Source organism: Peromyscus californicus, unplaced genomic scaffold (assembly GCF_007827085.1).
Source record: "Peromyscus californicus insignis strain IS unplaced genomic scaffold, ASM782708v3 Scaffold_5__1_contigs__length_169319896, whole genome shotgun sequence".
NCBI classification, from domain to species: Eukaryota; Metazoa; Chordata; class Mammalia; order Rodentia; family Cricetidae; genus Peromyscus; species Peromyscus californicus.
This window is the reverse complement of record NW_026294573.1, coordinates 87,486,758-87,506,419: the sequence shown is the minus strand read 5'-3', so window position 1 is coordinate 87,506,419 and position 19,662 is coordinate 87,486,758. Positions and strand designations below refer to the sequence as shown.

The window sequence follows — 19,662 nt, the reverse complement described above, 5'->3', positions numbered from 1 at the left end:
CATTTTTACAGACTATTAATCCATTGTCAGAAGAATCTGATGCAGCATTTTCCCATTCCTGATCCTGTTTATTTTTTTTTTCAATTACTTAATATTGATTGCAGTTTTAAACTATATATGAGGAGCCATGTTGAAGAATCCTAGAGTTTGCCATGGCCCTAATGTCTTACCCGGATTTGAGAGGCAGTGTTATGGGTGGTGTCACAACAGGGTCACTTGGGAGGCTGTCAGCAGCAGGTACAGGGGAGGGGGCTGCAGAGTCCCGGGAGCTCACACTGTGGCCATCAGAGCCAGAATCTCTAGCAAACTTCACCTGGGGTAGAACAGAATGTACACGCTTACCCTTCAGTACTCTCCTTTATTTATTCTTTAGCACATAAGCTATTGCCTATTCAGTATAGGTAATCAAAAATGCAGAAGAAAAGACAAAGGGAATGGTTAGTTACAATTAGCTACCATTACATCATCTGCAGGTATGAACGAGGGCATGTGTGCTTTTACAAACGGGGCTATAGCTTCATAGCTGTTCTGCTTACTTGCTTATACATTAATGTATTTCCATGTCACTAAATATTTATCTTCATTGTTTTCAGTTATTGAAGAGTGTGTCTAACTTCTAGGTCATGCTCTTTCCTGCTATAATCTACAAGGTAAAGTCTCCAAAGGATTTTTGAAATGGAAGTTATAAATATACATGCTATTATAAAAAGCTATTTCGAGGCCGGGCGGTGGTGGCGCACGCCTTTAATCCCAGCACTTGGGAGGCAGAGCCAGGCGGATCTCTGTGAGTTCGAGGCCAGCCTGGGCTACCAAGTGAGTTCCAGGAAAAAGGCGCAAAGCTACACAGAGAAACCCTGTCTCGAAAAACCAAAAAAAAAAAAAAAAAAAGCTATTTCGAGGCTGGAGAGATGGCTCAGAGGTTAAGAGCACTGGCTGCTCCTCCAGAGGTCCTCTGTTCAATTCCCAGCAACCACATGGTGGCTCTCAACCATCTATAATGAGATCTGGTGCCCTCTTCTGGCATGCAGGCAAACATGCAGACAGAATACTGTATACATAATAAATAAATAAATCTTTAAATAAATAAATAAAAACCTATTTCACATAATTAGACAATTTATTTCTATCACAAATAATGCTTTAATGTCTAGCTTTATGTCTAGATCTTTGCAAATAATCTTACATATTTCCTGAGTACAAACTCCTATAAGTTAAATTATTAGATAAAAGGTGTACTCCTGGGCCAGAAAGACTACCCACCAAGCCTGACAACCTGAATTCAATTCTCAGAACCCACAGGGAGAGAACTGATTCCTATAAGTTGTCCTCTGACCATCACACATGCACTGCAGCATATGCACACACACATATGCGCACACACATATGCACACACACATATGCACACACACAAACTAAATAAGTAAATGTTTTTTAAAGAGTGTGCTCATATTTTAAAGACTATTATATAAATCATTAAATTCCCTAAATTCCCTTTATAAAATATGAACCCCATAAGCCATAGCAGTGCATAAACTTTCTCAACATCCTTGACATGCTAGCTGAGAGTTATCATTATCAGCTTTGTCAACTTAATATGCATGTCAGGCTCCAATTTTTTTAAAAGATTAATTTATTTATAAATTATGCATAAATGAGTGTGCCTGTATGACTTTATGTGTGGCACTTGCATGCAGTTACCGCTGAGGCCTGCAGAGGGCACTGGATCCTCTGGAATTAGAGTTACAGGCAGTTGTGAGCTGCCTGATGTGAGTGCTGGGAACTAAACCCTGGTTCTCTGGAAAAGCAGTAAGTGCTCTTAACTATTGAGCCATCTCTCCAGCCCTCCTTATCTTTTTTAAACTCAAAGTTCTCTTGGCTTTTTGTTTAATCAGCATATAAGATATTAGATACAAGGCATTTTCAAACAAAATATATTTTAGTAGATACTCTCCCCCTCATCTCCCTCATCCCATTCCCCTTCATTTCCCCCTTGCAGTCTCTTTTCCTGTCTCACATATGCTATTTCTAATTTCGCTCTCTCCATATCTCTCTCTCTCTCTCTCTCTCTCTCTCTCTCTCTCTCTCTCTCTCTCTCTCTCTCTTTCTCTCCCTCCCTCTGAGACAGGGTCTCACTATTAGCTCTGGCTGTCATGGAACTCACTATGCTCACTCTGTAGACCAGGTTGGCCTCAAACACATAGAGATCCATCTGCCTCTGTTTCTCAAATGCTGGGACTAACAGCATATGTCATTATGCCTAGCTCTAATTTCTTGATTACTGGTAAAGTAGAAAACTTTTGCTTATGTTTATAAGTCAGTATTAATAGTTTTGAACTAGTTTGTTATCTATCATTACCTATGATTTCCTGAGGCTCAAAGAAAAACAGAGAAACTAGAAGATATTTAAAAACAAAAAGGCAGCTGGGGACATGTCACTGTAAGAAGATTAGATTTGGCCAGCAGAGAGAAGGGTCTCCCATTAGGAGGGCTACCTCTCTGTTGTGGCAGGCATAACTACTGCATAGAGATAGCCATAAAATTCATTATTTGTATTGTATTTTATAGTTTATAGTTACCAGCACCATAACATTTAAACCTAATAATAACAAGGTCATTTGAGAGAAGGGATACTATAAACCAACCAAAATTAGTTGCTATTTTAGTATAGAAATTATAGCTATTCAAAGACAGGGTCTCACTGTGTGACCCTGGCTGGTCTGAAACTCATTAGTAGATCAGTTTGGCCACAAACTCACTAAGATCTGACTGCTTCTGCCTCCCAAATGCTGGGACTAAAGATATGCACCACCACACCTGGCTGACAAGATTTTTATACACTAAAAAAAAAGACAAGATGATGAACTCCAAGTCCATTCTCAGAGAAAACCACTCATCATTTCTTCTAAAGCTTTCAGAAATTCCTAGGAATGCATGAACATAGATATGTCTTCTATGTACACATATATACATGTATATGTGTATATATATACACGTATGTATACAAATACGTATGGTCGTTACAAACACGTGCCACCATACCAGCATGTTTGTGTAGGTTCTGGGGACTGAACTCAGACCTGAGGGCAAGGACTCTACCAACCTTCTCCCTACCCTGCCATTTCTATTTTTTAAAAGCAATCTATATCTTCAGAATCAGATTTACAAGCACAACACAGGTCAGTTTCACTTACCCGCCTAACTTCTACCTCAAACACCAGGATTGAGTCTGTTGGCTGAGTCCAGCCTATTACTCCTTCAGAGCCAGCAGCACAGGCAGAAGGAATGATAATTAACCGCTTTCCTCCTTTCTTCATGCCCAGTAGTCCATCCTCTAAGCCCTACAGAAACCGGAAGTGGGAAAAAGCTCATCAGACAAAAAGAACATAAACATGCACACAAACACATAAACTTACATACACTACACACACACAGAAACAATAAACAAATGAAAAAAAAAAAAGAAAGCTGGCACATCTGGAGTTGGGCAAGACATTTAAATGATGGGAGTGGGGGCAGAATTATAGTATTAAAAGAGAATCGAAGCTATCACTTATTAAATCACGTTTTTCCAGGTATAGCTATGGTTAAGCATTCCACCTGCTTGTTGAATCCCATGATGGCTAGCACTGCCTTCACTTCTTAAGTGAGAAAACAGACTCTGGAGGTTCAATAACTGGCTTAGAGATGACACAGTCAGTACTGTTAAGCTGATGTTGAACATAAGACCCGTCTAACTTCAAGGAGTATGCCTTAACTATTTAACAGAAAAAGTCTCCAAAGAATTTGGGCAAAACAGGCATAGGCAATGCAGTGAAAAAACATTTTGTACATGGATGGATAGACCCAGCACAATGCCCTAACATGCCCAATACCATGACACTGAACATATGTTCAAATGGTCACTGATAAGCAAAATTCACAACTCGAATCCTAGAGCAGTGCTCCTCATGCTACACCCAGTCAAACAGACGAGAATCGGGCATTATGGCAGCTGCTGAGACATAGTGCCACCTCTCCATCAGGCTGCGGGAACAACGGACTAATTTCCTCAGAGTCATAGGAGGAAAAGAAAGGAAGGGCCTAAAAAACAAATGCACTCCTCTTCAGCATAGCTTCTCATAGGTAAACATTTCTCCAATGTTGACAATGTAGAACACCTTTCCCCTTCCCACTTTTCTTTTTCTTTTTTTTTTTTTGTTTGTTTGTTTGTTTTTCGAGACAGGGTTTCTCTGTGTAGCTTTGGAGCCTGTCCTGGAACTCACTCTGTAGTCCAGGCTGGCCTCGAACTCACAGAGATCCGCCTGCCTCTGCCTCGTGAGTACTGGGATTACAGGCGTGCGCCACCACCGCCCAGCCCCTTCCCACTTTTCAACCAAGCTTTTCCAGACTCAGAAGACAAGGAGAGGTTGGGGATGCTACAACATAAAAGCTAAATTCCAACAGGCTTTTACCTTGACAACTTTTCCTGATCCTAATTTCAGGCGAAGAGGTTTATCTTTGTTAGCAGTAGAGTCAAAAACCTGCCATTTGGTAAAGAAAGTCAGTCAATTTCAAAAACAATAATCCTCATGATGATAATCAACTACCGGGGTCAGCACTTCCGAACAGGAAACAACAGGTATGACGGGCACGTGGCTCCCAAAGAAGCTAAAAGGATGGGACTACGTCATGGTTGGAGGTTATCACACCAACCCCTGGGAACAGTGATTTGCCAAGCTGGGGAACAGCACGCTCTGGCACCATCACATCTATAACACATTTTCAGTAACTGTACTCATTTGGTGCTGATACTGTCCTGCCAGGAAAGCAGGGGGAGGATTACTAAGCTCTGTGCACAAATGGGGAAAACCACGGGTTTCACAGGTTTGATCCAGGTCAAGCTGGGCCCTGATCTGCGCCCCCACCTCGTTCTTTTGTTGTTGTTGTTGTTGTTGTTTTGTCTTTTGTTTTGTTTGATACAGGCTTTCACTATGTGGCCCTGGCTGGCTTGGAATTCACTATGTAGATCTGGCAGGCCCTGAAATCATAGAAATAGGCCTGCACCTGCCTCCCAAGTGCTGGAATTAAAAACCTGTGCCACCATAGCCCACATATTCACACTTTTTAAGTCATACAGCTCTTTCTGTCACATCTCATTGCTTTTGAGAACTTAACAGTACTAAAAACACAATTCCAACATATTTACAGTGTCTGGTAAAGGAAAATGGTAGCTAGACACAGTGGCATTTGATTTTAATCCCAGAACTCTGGAGAGAGGGCAGAGGCAGAGGCAGGCAGATCTCTGTGATCTCCAGGCCAGCTGGGTCTACATAGCAAGTTCCAGGCCATCCAGGGCTACACAGTGAGCCCCTGTCTCTAAAAGAAAAAGAAAGATGGTGAGAAGGTCTAAAAATAAGATCTATTTCTTAAAGCTATATTCAAGTTTGAAACTGGCAGGGAGGACAAGACATACGCATCAATTATCCTTAGGAAACTGTGTCCCCCTAGATATGAGATGGGGTGTGGGGTCACTGAGCACATTTACACTGAAGTACTTCATGAATGTGTTTTGTGAAGACTGATTCAGTCTCAGCAAAGGTTTCTACTGATCAGTAGCCACAGTTCACTTTCCATGTGCACATGGAAAGCCACGTGCCACTTACATAGAAAGAACTTGGAGAGTACACTGTCTTACCTGGCCCAGCATCTGATTCTGAAGGAGCCAGCCTGTATAGGCTACTTCCAAAGAATCTCCAGTATCTACAGCAGGACCCTCTGCTGCAACCAGGTCCTGACACAGCACTGAATCCAAGGAAGAACTGCTATTGCATTTGGCCACACACACCTGCAAGGTCAAATCAGAGCACCAGAAGCTTGGTTTAAGCTTCATAAGTACCCATCCCATCACCGCTAATATTCTTTCTCAAACAGCTACATCTACTAACAAACAGATTACAAGTGTAGACGTAAGCCATTCCAAAGTCAGTAATCTGGCCAGGAATCTAGGTGCCTAACAAGACAGCACTGGAGTCAGAATGTCTGGGTACAGAGCCAGGCATTGCCACTTCTTAACTCTGACCTTCAGCAAATAACTTAATCTCCATAGATTTACCCGATCCCACTTGCAAAATGAAGAAGAGCTTTGCAAATCTTATAGGTGGCTATGGAAATTAGACAGGCCAATTCAAACAGAGTGCTTAGCAATGCACCTAGGAAATAACAGTAAGTAAACAAATGCTCTGACCTCATGATCTAATAACCACCTCCCAAAGACCCAACCTCCTACTACCATTACCTTAGTGATTAGATTTCAATAATGTGACCTCCTAGGGAAAGGTACATTCAAACCATAGCAGACAACATCCATAGTACAAGCTTCTAAATAATTTTTCATGAGGTAGGAAGATAAAATACAGAAACTATAGAACTCTCGAAGGAATACACATACTTACACTTACTATACACATAAAAAAGCAATGTAATGTGTTACTCTGGGTAGTAAAGTTACGAATGTATGTGTGCTACATGCTTGTGTGTGGGTGCATGTGTGTGTGTACGTACATGTAGAGGCCAAAGGATTAAAGTGCAGAGATTATAAGTACTCACTGCCACTCTTGGCTTTCTCTTTATCACAGTGCTCTGGGGATCGGACTCAAGTCCTCACGTTTACATGACAGACACTTCACCAACTAGCTCTTAAATGATTGTTTTAGATGTTTTTCTACAAAGAGCTTATAAAATTTTAAGTCTTTTGATATGCTACTTTTACAGGTTTCATGTATCTTTAAGAAAATTGTGTAACAAAAAAGGTAGGGATTTTTCCATCTGTATGTGTGTGTGGTATATGTGTATGTGTGTTCACATGTGTGGGCACATGGATATGAGGCTGTGTGTGTCTGGAGGCCAGAGGCTAATGCTAGGTGTCTTCTTCGATTGCTGTATTTACTGAGGCAGGGTCTCTGGCTGAACCCAGAGCTCCCTGATTCTGTTAGTCTAACCGGCTAGTTTGTCCTGGGAATCCATCTCTGTCACACCCATCCAGCACTTATTTGAGTGCTAGGGATGTGAACTCCGGTCCTTACACTTGTACAGCAACAAGTGTTTTAACACGGGACCATCTCTCCAGCCCGGCAAAAAAGTGTTTAATCAAATAAGCTTACATTTCCCCATTTTTCCCTTTAAATATTTCCTCAGGCAATTTCAATAAGAACGTCTATTCTTTTCCTGAAACACAGCAAGCTTAGTGGGTTCTTTACCTTGTTATTAATAACACAGAGCAGCTATGGTTTTGCCATAACTTAAACAAGGAAGACTCCAAACAAGTGCTCTGGCTTTGCACAGGAAAGAGTAAGAAGACGTCACCTGTTTATTGAACGCCACAGCAGCCTTCTCTGACTCAAACATGATAGACCAGTTTTGTCTCTGGTCATCATAAAAGGTGCTGTAGTTACTGGACCGAACCTGGGGGGACAAAAAAGTCTGGGTAATTCAAGCAGAGCAGCACGTGGGTAAATCTCACTGTCTCAGCTCCCAGAGGAGGACTGAGGACTGGTTCAGGGACTCAGGCAGTAAACAGGAACTCCCCCCCCCCCCACACACACAAGTCCACTTTCCCAAAAGGAGCCAGGAGACCTTTCTGAAGGGCTGCTTACTGGTGTCCAGGCCTGAGCAGAGGATCTTTTTCTATCAGGAATGTTCAGGCCCATCTTTCCCACAAACCTAACGGGGCTAGAGATTCCAGTAGGAGAGACTCTTACCATTAGCTCAAAGTTCAGATGAACTGTAGCAACAGTCACTGGCTGCTGCTGACTGATGTAAAGAAGAATCCTATACTGTAGTCAAATACAATGGACAGAAAAAGAAAACAGGATCATCAGTAAGACATGAGGCTATGCTTCCTACATCTACAAATCTCAAAACCGTTCAGTCTGTGAAATAGGATTTTTCACTGGCCATTTACCTCTTTTCATTCTGGCCGCACTCTTTAACTGTAATTAGCAATAGCTTTATTTTGTTGGCATTTCCATTCATATGAGGGGTAACTAAGGGATAGTGGCTGAATGCTTTACAGAAAAAGCAAGCCAGATTTGGTGGTGCATGCCTGTAACCCCAGCTCTTGGGAGGCTGAGGCAGGAGGATTGCCATGAGTTTGAGTTCAACATGAGCTATAGAATGAAACCCTGTCTCAAAAAACACCAACCAACCAACAACAACAAAAATCTTTTAAATTTGAGAGGGAAAAAATCATATAAATCATACATGTACAGCTCAGTGAATTTTCACACGTATATGTGCCCACGTAGCAACCAGTCAGATTGAGAAAAGATCATTGTTTCCTACATCCTAATAGCTCCCCTGCCCCTTCCCATCAATAATCTCTCCCTACTCCAGGGAACCACTACTATGACTCAGTCATAGACCAATTTCACTATACTTAAATTACTATGGCTTATAGATTTTGATTTTTGTCCTGCCATTTTCATTTAATGTAGACTAAGCCCTGTCACTTAATGTACCAGTACTTGGTTCTCTATTGACCATTACTATTATTCTATATGAATATACCACAACCTGTTTACTCACTCTCCTAGTCATAGCTATTCAAGCTGTGTCCAGTTTGAAACCATATGGATAGTGCATCTATGAACTTTCTCCATGTCTCATAGAGGACGTGGACATATACCTCCTTCTACCTAATGAACTTCCTTTCAAGTTTCCCATAGTAACAATCTACTGACAATGGATTCTCCCAACTTTCGTTTGTCTGCAAATTTATTTTGTCCTCATTTCTTACGGGCATTTTTCTTGGCATAGAATTATACACAGGGGATCAGCATTATAGCACAGGGCTACAGCTGTACTTAGAAAGGTCATGGGTAAGAAAAACCATGGATGAACTTTGAGGGTACTGAGCTAATAAAGCAAGTCAATCACAAAAAGATAAATGTCACATGACTTCACTTACATGAGGTATCTGGAACAGGTAAATTCACAAAGACAGCAGATTAGAGGTTATGGAGAAGTAAGGGTAGGGGAGATGGAGGGTTACCACTTAATGGATAGTTTCTGTTTGAGATTACAAAAAAAAAAAATGGGACTAGTAGTGATGAGTACTTAATACTGTAAATGTAATTAAAGCCTCTGGATTGGGGCTGGAGAGACAGGTCAGCAGTTAAGAGCACTGATTATTCTTCCAGAGGACCTGAGTTCAAGTCCCAGCACCCACATGGTGGCTCATAACTCCAGTTCCAGGGGATCCTATACCCTCTTCTGGCCTCTTTTGGCACTAGGCACATAAGTGGTACACAGACAGACAGACATGTAGGCAAACCACCCACATACATTATATAAATAAATATAAAATAAATTAATTAAAAAATAAAACAAAATAGCCACTGTACTGTGTACTTAAAATGTTAAACTGCAAAATTTTATATATAAAAAAATATGTCACAGTCGGCCTCTATGTGCCTAGATTCCAGTTCTATAGATTTAAACATATACTTCTTCTTATATTTCTTGAATAATATAGTAACTATTTATGTAGCACTTATATCTATCAGATGGTACAAATAACCTAGAGCTGACCTAAAGTATAAGGAAGAATGTACAAGTACAGCCCTCTGCCACTTTACAGAAGGATCTTGAGCATTCACTTATACATGGGGAGGGGAGGACCCTAGAACCAATCTCCCAGAGACTTAGGGATGACATGTGCATGTATGCTATATATCAATTAAACAAACACAAACACACAAATAATTAAAATTCACCCTCTGGACAACAGACATAATGGCTCAGTGGTTAAGAGCATTGCTGCTCTTCTAGAGGACCTGAGTTCTGTTCCCCAAATCCATGATAGGAGGCTCAAAACCACCTGTAACTCTAGCTCCTTTGGCCCCCTCAGGTACCTGCACTCAAAGGTACATTCCCACATGCAGACTTACACATAACTAAATACTTACACATAACTAAAAATAATAAAAATAATATATACATATATAATATATTACAAATATATTACTTATACAAATACTTATACATAACTAAAAATAATAAAAATAATATATACATATATAATATATATGTGTATATATACATGTTTTTTTTTGAGACAGGGTTTCTCTGTGTAGTTTTGGTGCCTAACCTGGATCTTGCTCTGCAGACCAGGCTGGCCTGGAACTCAGAGAGATCTGTCTGGCTCTGCCTCCCGAGTGCTAGGATTAAAGGCGTGCACCACCACCACCCGGCTATAAATAAATATTTTAAAAAAATGGAATTTGTCCTCAGAAACACAATGGGGGGGCTGTGAGGCGATAGGTGGTTTCACCTGAGACACTATTTTTCAAAGTGAAGGGCTGATCACCACAGTTCAACTGTGGACTGAAGTGGTTGTAAGAGGATTAGACATTCACTAAGAATCAGTTTATCATGATTCGAGTTGGCTCAGCGGTTAAACATAGTTGTTGCTCTTGAATAGGGCCCAGGCTTGATTCCTAGTACCCACATGTGGCTCACAACCATCCTAACTTCAGTTCCAGAGGGATCCAATTCTCTCTTTTCACCTCTGTGGGCACAGTGCACTCACTTGGTGCACAGAAAACTAATGCAGGCAAAATATTCCTATACATAAAATAAAACAAATAAATCTTTAAAATGTTTTAAGAATCAGTCTACTTCTGAGTTGTCCTGATTCTCAGGCAGCACCTTGCCAAGCTTTTGGCTGAAAGCCTAGACCGTCTCTCCAACTCCTTGGTTCTTAAAGTTCTACTCAACAGAAATTTTTAGCTGAGTTCTTTAGTATTTCCCCATGAAGTTCAAAATCTAGTAAATACAAGCAGAGGAAGAGAGTTGCTATTGTGGAGGTCTCTCCCTCTACAAGTGTTTCTCCTATGCACCACAAAGCTGCAGAAATCATTCCAACTCTGGCATAGTGCCGGGACTTCCATAGCACCCCTGAATTCAACGAATGTCCTACGGGGAAAACTGATGTAGAGCTGCGAGACTCTCTGGTTTTGTCAACTTCTCTTCTCTTGAGCAGTCTCTCTGCTTGTGTCATACCTGCTGCCTAGACTACACCTAAAGTCAGCAATGTACTCAAGATAGAAAACAGAGGCATCTCATTGGTGGTTTTTCTCTAAGATTTTAATTTATCTTCCCTTCAACATTTCTATAGCTCTCCAGCAAGGTTTTTATCCAAAAAACTTTACAATATAACTGTTGCAATTTATCTGTGTCTTTCTTTTTTTTTTTTTATGACAGGACCTCACTGTGTAGCTGGCCGGCCTTGAACTCCCTATGTAAACCATATCTCCCTTGAGCCCACAGAGATCCCCCTGTCTGTGCCTCTCAAGTTCTGGGATTAAAGGTGTGTGCTTACCATCCAGCTATCAGCTTCGATTCTTTATTTAATGTGAACGGGTGTTTTGTCTGCATATATATCTGTGCACCATGACTGTACCTTGTGTTTGATGCCTGTTGAGGCCAGCAGAGAGCATTGGATCCCCTAGAACTGGAGTTACAGACAGTTGTGAGCAGCAATGTGGATGCTGGGAATTGAATTGGATCCTCTGAAAGGGCAACCAGGGGCTCTTAACCACTGAACCATCTCTCCAGACCCCCAAATGTATTTTATTTTCTGTGTATGGGTGTATGGCCTGCATGTATGTCTATGCAACACATGCATGCAGAGGCCAGAAAAGGGCATCAGATTCCCTGAATTGGAATTACAGACAGTTGTGAGCCAATATGTGAGCGCTGAGAACCAAACTCAGGTCCTCTGGAAGAGAAGCTGGTGCTCTTAACCACTAAGCCATCTCTCCAACCCCTTATCTGCTTCTTTATAATTGCTTCTCCAACCTACTACCTCTTTCTGGCCATCAAGCATAGTGATGTCTCACAGCTAGAGTTCTAAGATCCAAATTGTAATCTCTAATGAATTAATAGGTCTAGATAACAGTCAGCAGCAGCTGCTAAAACACAAAACAAGAGACAGCCAGACATCATTTGCTTCCTGATGGGAGGATGGAAGATTTGAGGGACATAGGGACCAACTACAATGGGTAACCTCACTAGATGTTGATTCAAATGGATATACAAGAAGAAAAACAGTACAGGAACAAGGAAATTTGAACACTTCCTGGTAGTGACTGAGATTAAGATGTACTGTTTACTTCTTTAGGTGTGATAATTACCTGACAGTTTTGTTTTTAAGTATCTCGTCTCTTAGAATTATATACTAAAGCATTTACCACTGAAATTGTATATTGAGATCTGTTCAAAATAACCTGAGTGTGAAAAGAAAGGTGAGGGTGTGATCACAGATGAAAGACTTAATAACCCTAGCAAGAGCTTAGTACTAATACTTATGGCTGCATATTTAAGCCCCGCTGATTTGTGTTTCAAATTTCCCATACCTGTTTTTGTGTGTCTTACAGTGCTGTCCATTGTATCAGTCACCATGGGCAACTAATCTTAGCTTTGTGCTGAGAGTGGCAGAGCAGCAGGAACCCGTGTTCTCTGGGCCTCTGAAATGCTAGAATTGATGTTCAGCTCAATAATGTCTAACTCAATGCTCTGGAGCAGTATTTGAGCTAGATGTACCAACTCAAAGAAGTCAGGCTTAGGGGCATTTAGTGACATCCATGACACTTCACCCTGACTAATCAACTGCTCAACCTTGTTTTCAGACTTGCAAAGGATAAATATCAGCCATTAACAGAGGCATAAAGATGGAATGTGCTGACAGTACAATGAATGATCATTAACTACCCAACAAAGAACATCCTTAACAGTGTACTCCAAAGCTTTCCAGCTCTGACACTAGAACCATCACAAATGAAACGTCTAAAGCAAACATTCTGAGCAGCTGTACCTGCTTTAATGCCTAACAGTATACAAACTGAGGCCATTTACTGAATCCTACACACTCAGACTTATCATTAGTAGCCACTGTTATCGTGACACACGAGCCAGATCAGGCAGATAAAAACCAGACTCCTGGTACTGACAATACTTGGGATGTGGCATATGAATTGATGTGGGGCTTCTCACCTCTCTGGTTGTGTGGTTCCCCAGGACAGCAGCTCCGAATTTGCCCTGCTTTGCATATTGACCGTTTATGCTATTAAAGCAAGAAAATAACAGACATCAGTACCTCTATAAACCATGAAGAGCCAGCACTGTTTTGATAAAGTTAGGCATCTGGCCTCTAGAAGAGGTCAGAGGCGGACAGTTTTTAATCTAAAGCTCTTCTGCAACTTCTTTTTCTTTGAGACAGGCTCTCATTGGTATAACTCTGGCTGGTCTGGAACTCACAGAGATCCTGCAGTCTCTGCCTCTCAAGTGCTGCGATTAAAGATGAGTGTCACCACACCCAGCTCCAACTTCTTTATTCCTCAGTCATTGTTATTAGTTGTTTTTTGCTCTTAGCTCTTTGGGGGCCCACCACCCATCTCCCAAATAAATCACACACAGAGGCTTATTCGTAATTATAAATGCCCGCCCTTAGCTTGGCTTGTTTCTTGTCAGCTTTCCTTAACTTTAAATTATCCCATCTATCTTTTGCCTCTGGGCTTTTCCTTTTCTATTCCTGTATACCATTCTTTGTTTCTTACTCCATGGCTTGCTGTGTAGCTGGGTGGCTGCCCCTGGAGTCCTCCTCCTTCTCTGACTACTTCTTTTTTTCCCCAGATTTCTTCTTCTATATATTCTCTCTGCCTGCCAGTCCTGCCTATCCTTTCTCCTGCTTTGATATTGGCCATTCAGTTCATTATTAGACCATCAGATGTTTTAGATAGCCATAGTAACACAGCTTCACAGAGTTAAACAAATGCAACATAAACAAAAGTAACACATCTTAAAATGATATCCTACAACAAATCATCTATTATCCACAGTACTCCTAAGAACTTAAGAAGCTGCTGTGGAGGGCCCAAACATTAACAGCACAGACAAGATAATGTTATTTAGGGCCCTGTCTAGGCAAGGACTGAGGAACTAGGCTGCAATGAGCATGGGCTTCTGAGAAAGGCCAGGAACTGCATCCTACACTTCCCTACCCTTCACCAGCACAGAGCTTTGTCTCCCAACGACTTACTATCGATATGCGTGCACTGCAGTTGCAAACAGTACTGACGAAGTGCCTGTGGTGGTTGTTGCTGGTTTTGGTGCTGTCTGATTTCCTGAAGATGAAGAAAAAAAAGGTGTCATTCTTTTTTTTGATTTTTCACCTCAAAACTAGCCTCAAAATTCCACTTCATACTTTCTGGTTGGTGTAACAATGCTTTCATTACCACTCTCCTCATTGGATCCAGAGGTGGTAAGGAAACAGGCTCTAAATGAGAGCTTTACATAATGACAACAGATGATGCTAGACTCACTCCAGCCCCAACACCATACACCACAGACAAATTTTATGGCTAGATAAGAAGTATTGTCTAGAAAACAGGGCCATACTACAGTGTTCTTTTCTCTTTTCAATGCTCAGACAACTAGGGTATATAAAAATAAAGCTATTTCCCTCTTCTAGTACAGGAAATTTAGGGTGATAGTGTGGATGAAAGTTCCTGGAAGGAACCCCACCTAACACTGAATCTCCTACAAGGCTGATGAACTGACCAGAAGGCCAGTGATTGGGCTGAGGTAAGAAGGTTTGCAGGTTCAGAGCCTAATTACAACCTATCCTGGGTTGTCTTCAGCCCCCTCAGGAGTCCTCTCTTGCCTACTCATGTGTCTAATCTAACATCCTGGTGACTAACAGGTAGAGCCTTTTGGAATGTATTAACTTAAAAGAATACTAGCTTCCACCAACCAAAAGGCTAAGAATGTCATCAGATAGCATCTGAGGCCTACAGCAGAGATTTTCTCAGTTTGTTTTATCCTCATGGCTCCACCAATGTATATGAAAAAAACCTTGATTTGTATTTTTCTTTGTTCTGTTCCCATAAAACTTCACCCATATTTAGAGAAGTTTCCTCATCCAGTTAGTCCAGTATAGGAACTCCTCACAGATATGCCCAGAGTTGGTCCCTTAAGTGATTCTAGATACTACCAAGTTAACAACCAATATTAACCATCATAGCATGTCACTTCCAAAGACAGTTAGCCATCCAACCTACGACACAATCCTAATGCCTCTTAACTTACCTGTGGTCACTATTCCCTGGCCTTTCTTAGGCTGCTTTGGGGCTGTGTACTGGAAGAATTCATTTCCATGGCCCGTAGTTGCTTGATCCAGTCCAAAAAGAGAAGCCAGCCTGGCACTGTTAGTGAAAAATGAAAATAAAATTTCATCTGACATATCCCAAACTTTTAATCACTTTAAATGCTGCTGCCTGTGATCTTAAATATCTCTGATGGTGTAGCTCACTACTCAGTAACAACAGTAGCAGCGGAGGCTCTCTGAAATCAAGACAGTATTTGTGATTTGAAATCAGTAGCTGACCCAAGTTCCATCTGATTGTATTTCCTAGAGAGTTCCCAAGCACATTCCCCACTTCCCTACCTCACTGCCACGTCCTCCATTTATGCTGCCATCACCTCTGTGTAGGGTTTTTTTTCAAGACGGGGTTTCTCCCTGTAGTTTTGGTGCCTGTCCTGGATCTCACTCTGTAGACCAGGCTGGCCTCGAACTCACAGAGATCCGCCTGGCTATGCCTCGAGAGTGCTGGGATTAAAGGCATGTGCTACTGCCACCTGGCCACCTCTGTATAGTTTTAATAACTGCAATAATCTCCTAATTCACCCCCCCCCCCACCTACGTCTTATACAGTTCTCTCTCTCCCCAGACCTACTCCAGTACTGGGGATTGACCATAGGGCCTTGAACATGCCAGGCAAGGGCTCTCCCACCGAGCTATATCCATCACCATCACCCTTTTTTATGTTACTTTACTTTATGATGGAGTCTTGCTAAGGGGCCAGGTTGACCTTGATCTTTCGGTCGACCTGTGTAGCTGGGATTACAGGCATGTGCCACCAGACCCAACTCTTATCTCCTTCTTATACATTCTACACACTGCATCTACATGGTTATTCTTGATGACTCTTCAATATTAGTAAGATACAGACTTGGAACTTAGGCCACCAAGATGGCTCAGTGGGTAAAGGTGCTTGTCGCCAATCTTGATGACTGACATGAGCTCCATCTACAGAAAGCAGGTGGTGAAAGGAGAGCAACAATTCCTACAAGTTACCCCTGACCTCCATACTCATGCTATGATATACATGTGTGCCTGTACCCATGCATCTACACATATACACTATAAATAAGTAACAAATAAATGTAAAAAAAATTTTCTTTTTTAATCCAAACTCTACAAGATGAAGATGGTTTTAGAAAACCCTTCAAGACTTCATCTCCTTACTTCCGAAGCTTCATACTTAGTTATTTCTTTCTTACCTCCAACTGTGTGCTACAGCTACTATAAGGAACTTTCAGCTTCTTTTCTTTTTAAAGATTTTATATGTAGCCCTGGCTATGCTAGAAATCATGGTTTTGCCTGCATATATATCTGTGCATCACATGCATGCAGTGCCCATAGAGGCCAGAAGAGGGCATTGGATTCCATGAGACTTGTGTTAAAGAGGGTTGTGAGCTGCCACGGGAGTTAGGAATTGAACCCAGGTCCTGTAGAAGCGCAGCCAGTGCTCTTCACTGGTGGGCCATCTCCAAATTCCTTCAGTTTCTTATATAAGGCAGGAACTTTTTTTTGGAGAGGGGTGCAGATGCTGGAGATTAAACTCAAGAGTCTCATGCAGGATGGGCAAAGACTTGATCATTAAATCACATCCCCAGGTCAAGGTTAAGATTTTTTTAAACTCCAGCCTTTAGACATGCTATTCTTTCTACCTGGAGCATTGTTCCTATGCCTGGTCTCCCTGGAAGCTAATCTAAGTTAGATGTTTTCCTGGGGCTTAAGAGATGTTAAGCACTATACTAAGAGCTAGGTAAACATGGATGAGCAAAGCTAGATTCTTTTTCCAGAAGTTTATGATCAAATAAGGAGATTAGATATCACAAATTATGAGTTAGCTAAAGGGGCAACCGTTATATGGTGTTGTACTCCACCAACTAAGTCCTAAATTTATTTTCTTTAATTACTTACCCAGTCTGTTCTATTCTGTTATAGCAACACAAATCAATTGAGTGGGCAGGAGGAGGGAAGGGGGGATCTGTGATTAGTATGTAAAATGAATAAAATTTTTTTTTCTTAATAAAAAAAAATAGGGGAAACTGAGATTTTTCCTTTTAGTCAGGGTGACCTAAAGATTCTCTCCCCTTTCTTTCTTTTTTAAGACAGTGTTTAACTAGGAGGCCTGGCTGCCTGGGAACTCCCTATGTAGATTAGGCTGGACTTGAATTCACAGAAATCTACCTTTCTCTGCCTCTGAGTGCTGGGATTAAAAGCATGTGCCATTATGCCTGGCTGAGGTTCTTAAAGGGGTTAAATTCTAGAAGAGTTGGGCAATAATACCTTTAGCAATAGTGAAAAACTGTCAAGTCTTATATGTATAAATTTTGAAAAACTTATTATCAGTACTGCGTATGTACAATGTGTATGTGCTTGCGTGTGTAGGAGAGTATGTGCCACAGTGTGCATGCAGGACCAGAGGGTAACTTTGTGGAAATAGTTCTCTTCTTCTATCTTAATGTGGTTTATGGGGATTGAACTTGGATTGTCAAGGCTTTATCCACTGAGCCATTTTGCTGGCCCAAAGCTTAAATCTAGATAAGGTCTAATTGCTTACACACCAATCATTGACAATAAAAGGAAGGTCAGGTGGGGATGTAGCTCAGAAGCTCTCTGGTGGAGTATTTGAACCCAGGAATTTCAGAATTTATAGGGCAATATAGTGAGATGCAATCTCAAACAAAGCCTGTGGGAGCTGGAGAGATGGCTCAGATGTCAAGAGCATTTGTTGCTATTGCAGAAGACTTGGGTTCAGTTCCTAGCACCCAGATGGTGGTTTGTAACCATCTGTAAACCTGACACCCTGTATACACACTCCTATACATTAACATTAAATAAATAAATCTAAAATGTTTAAAGCTTTGTGATTTGTTTGTTTTTTATTTTATTCCACTGTTTAAGGGGTAAGAACTATGCCTTATTCCCCTGTATTAGCTGAAGTCAAACACGATGTACTTAGCAAACATTTGTCCATTTCTTCACTTCAAAGTCACAATGGTGGGGAAAGGGCTAAGACAGAAGGAGAAGACATGCCTTTTGATTACTACTTTAGGTTAGCCATTGACTTTAAGGTTGGGGAACTTGTCCAGGCTCGATTCATCTGGGTAATCTCAACACTCCGGAGGCAGAAGCAGGCGGATCTCTGAGTTGGAGGCTAGTCTGCCATAAATTGTGAATACCAGGCTAACCAGAGAGGCACAGTAAAATTATGTCTCAAAAACAAACAAGCAAGCAAATGAAAAGAGGCCCAGGAACGTGAAAAGCAGACTATCAGTCACTTAAACCACCACCCCAGACATCAGTACTCCTACTCCGGTTAGCCTTCAATATCCTACATAGAATCAGGAAAGTCATAAAGTTAAGTCAAACTTCAGGAAAATTAAACTGCACTTGTAAAAGAGGAACTGAAAAGCAGTGTCAGCATTCACTGTCAGATGTGCTATTTCCTTAACAAAACCAATGGGGGAACAGCCAAATCGGAGACTGCTCACGGAACTGCCTCTCGTTTTTGGTTTTTTTTTTTTCTTTCTTCATTTAATGTGTGGGGGTATTTTGTCTGCATGTGTGTCCTATGCACCATGTGCATGCCTGGTGTTCAAGGAGGCCAGAAGATGGTGTTGGCCAGAAGGCCACAAGACTGGAGTTGCAGAAGGTTGTGAGCCACCATGTGGGTGGTGGGGATCAAATCCAGGTCCTCTGGAAGAGAAGCCAATGCTCTTAACTACTGAGCCATCTCCCCCGTTCACTTTTCTATTCTTAATCTTAAATTTGATTCTGTTTTCCTAGCTACTACTGGGGACAAAAATTGATCTGTATAGTTTTGTTGCTGAGTCTTTTCATCATCAAATTGTCTGTTGCTATGCCTAGGACCCACAGTCATACACGTGATGAATCTCAAATCCTTAGTTAAGCCTGCTCAAGGAAGCAGGCTAGTTGAGCTAGGAAAAACTTATCTTGGGTCAGGAATCAAGAGAAGAGCACATGACTGCCATTGTCTGCCTAGTCAGCAGCAGATTCCTTGATGCGTGAAAGTGGAGAGTCTTAAAATTCCTTTATAGACTTTCCTCAAATACGTTCACATAGTGACGATTATGAAATTAAAATATAACTCAAAGCTGGATGTGATGGCGCAAGCCTTTAATCCCAGCGTTCAGGAGGCAGACAGGCAGATCCTTGTGAGTTCAAGGCCAGCTTGGTCTATATAAAAAATTCTAGGCCAGCCAGGGCTTCATAGTGAAACCCTGTCTCAAATAGATAAACAAACCTTGAAGATATTCAAAAGGCCCCACATACAAACACAAACAAAACAGGTGTTGGCTGAAAACCCAGCCAACAGCAGCAGAGGCTGCAAACATTTGGGGCGAAATAGGAAAGAATGGAAACATTTTTGTCCAGTCAAAATGGTAAGCTCAGGTTCAGTGAGAGAACCTGTCTCAAAAAATAAAGTGGAAGTCTGCAGAGAGAGACACCTGATACTGAACCTCTGTCCT

The 19,662-nt window shown here is 41.4% G+C and overlaps 1 protein-coding gene across 6 annotated transcripts in view; it reads right to left on the bottom strand.

Moving 5' to 3' along the window:
- Positions 1 to 19,662, bottom strand: part of Fkbp15 (FKBP prolyl isomerase family member 15) — a 57,405-nt gene that overhangs the window by 36,482 nt on the left and 1,261 nt on the right. For 5 of the 6 annotated variants that reach the window (XM_052716987.1, XM_052716990.1, XM_052716985.1 and 2 more), the window contains exons 2-10: positions 15,127 to 15,242; positions 14,078 to 14,162; positions 13,033 to 13,102; positions 7,737 to 7,811; positions 7,342 to 7,440; positions 5,675 to 5,824; positions 4,452 to 4,520; positions 3,192 to 3,338; positions 171 to 313 (exon numbers count right to left, since the gene is read on the bottom strand). In XM_052716987.1, coding sequence (XP_052572947.1) covers positions 171 to 313; positions 3,192 to 3,338; positions 4,452 to 4,520; positions 5,675 to 5,824; positions 7,342 to 7,440; positions 7,737 to 7,811; positions 13,033 to 13,102; positions 14,078 to 14,162; positions 15,127 to 15,242 — 954 coding nt within the window. Of the gene's footprint in view, positions 1 to 170; positions 314 to 3,191; positions 3,339 to 4,451; positions 4,521 to 5,674; positions 5,825 to 7,341; positions 7,441 to 7,736; positions 7,812 to 13,032; positions 13,103 to 14,077; positions 14,163 to 15,126; positions 15,243 to 19,662 lie in introns of those variants that run through there. The other variant, XM_052716986.1, reaches the window with a different exon arrangement.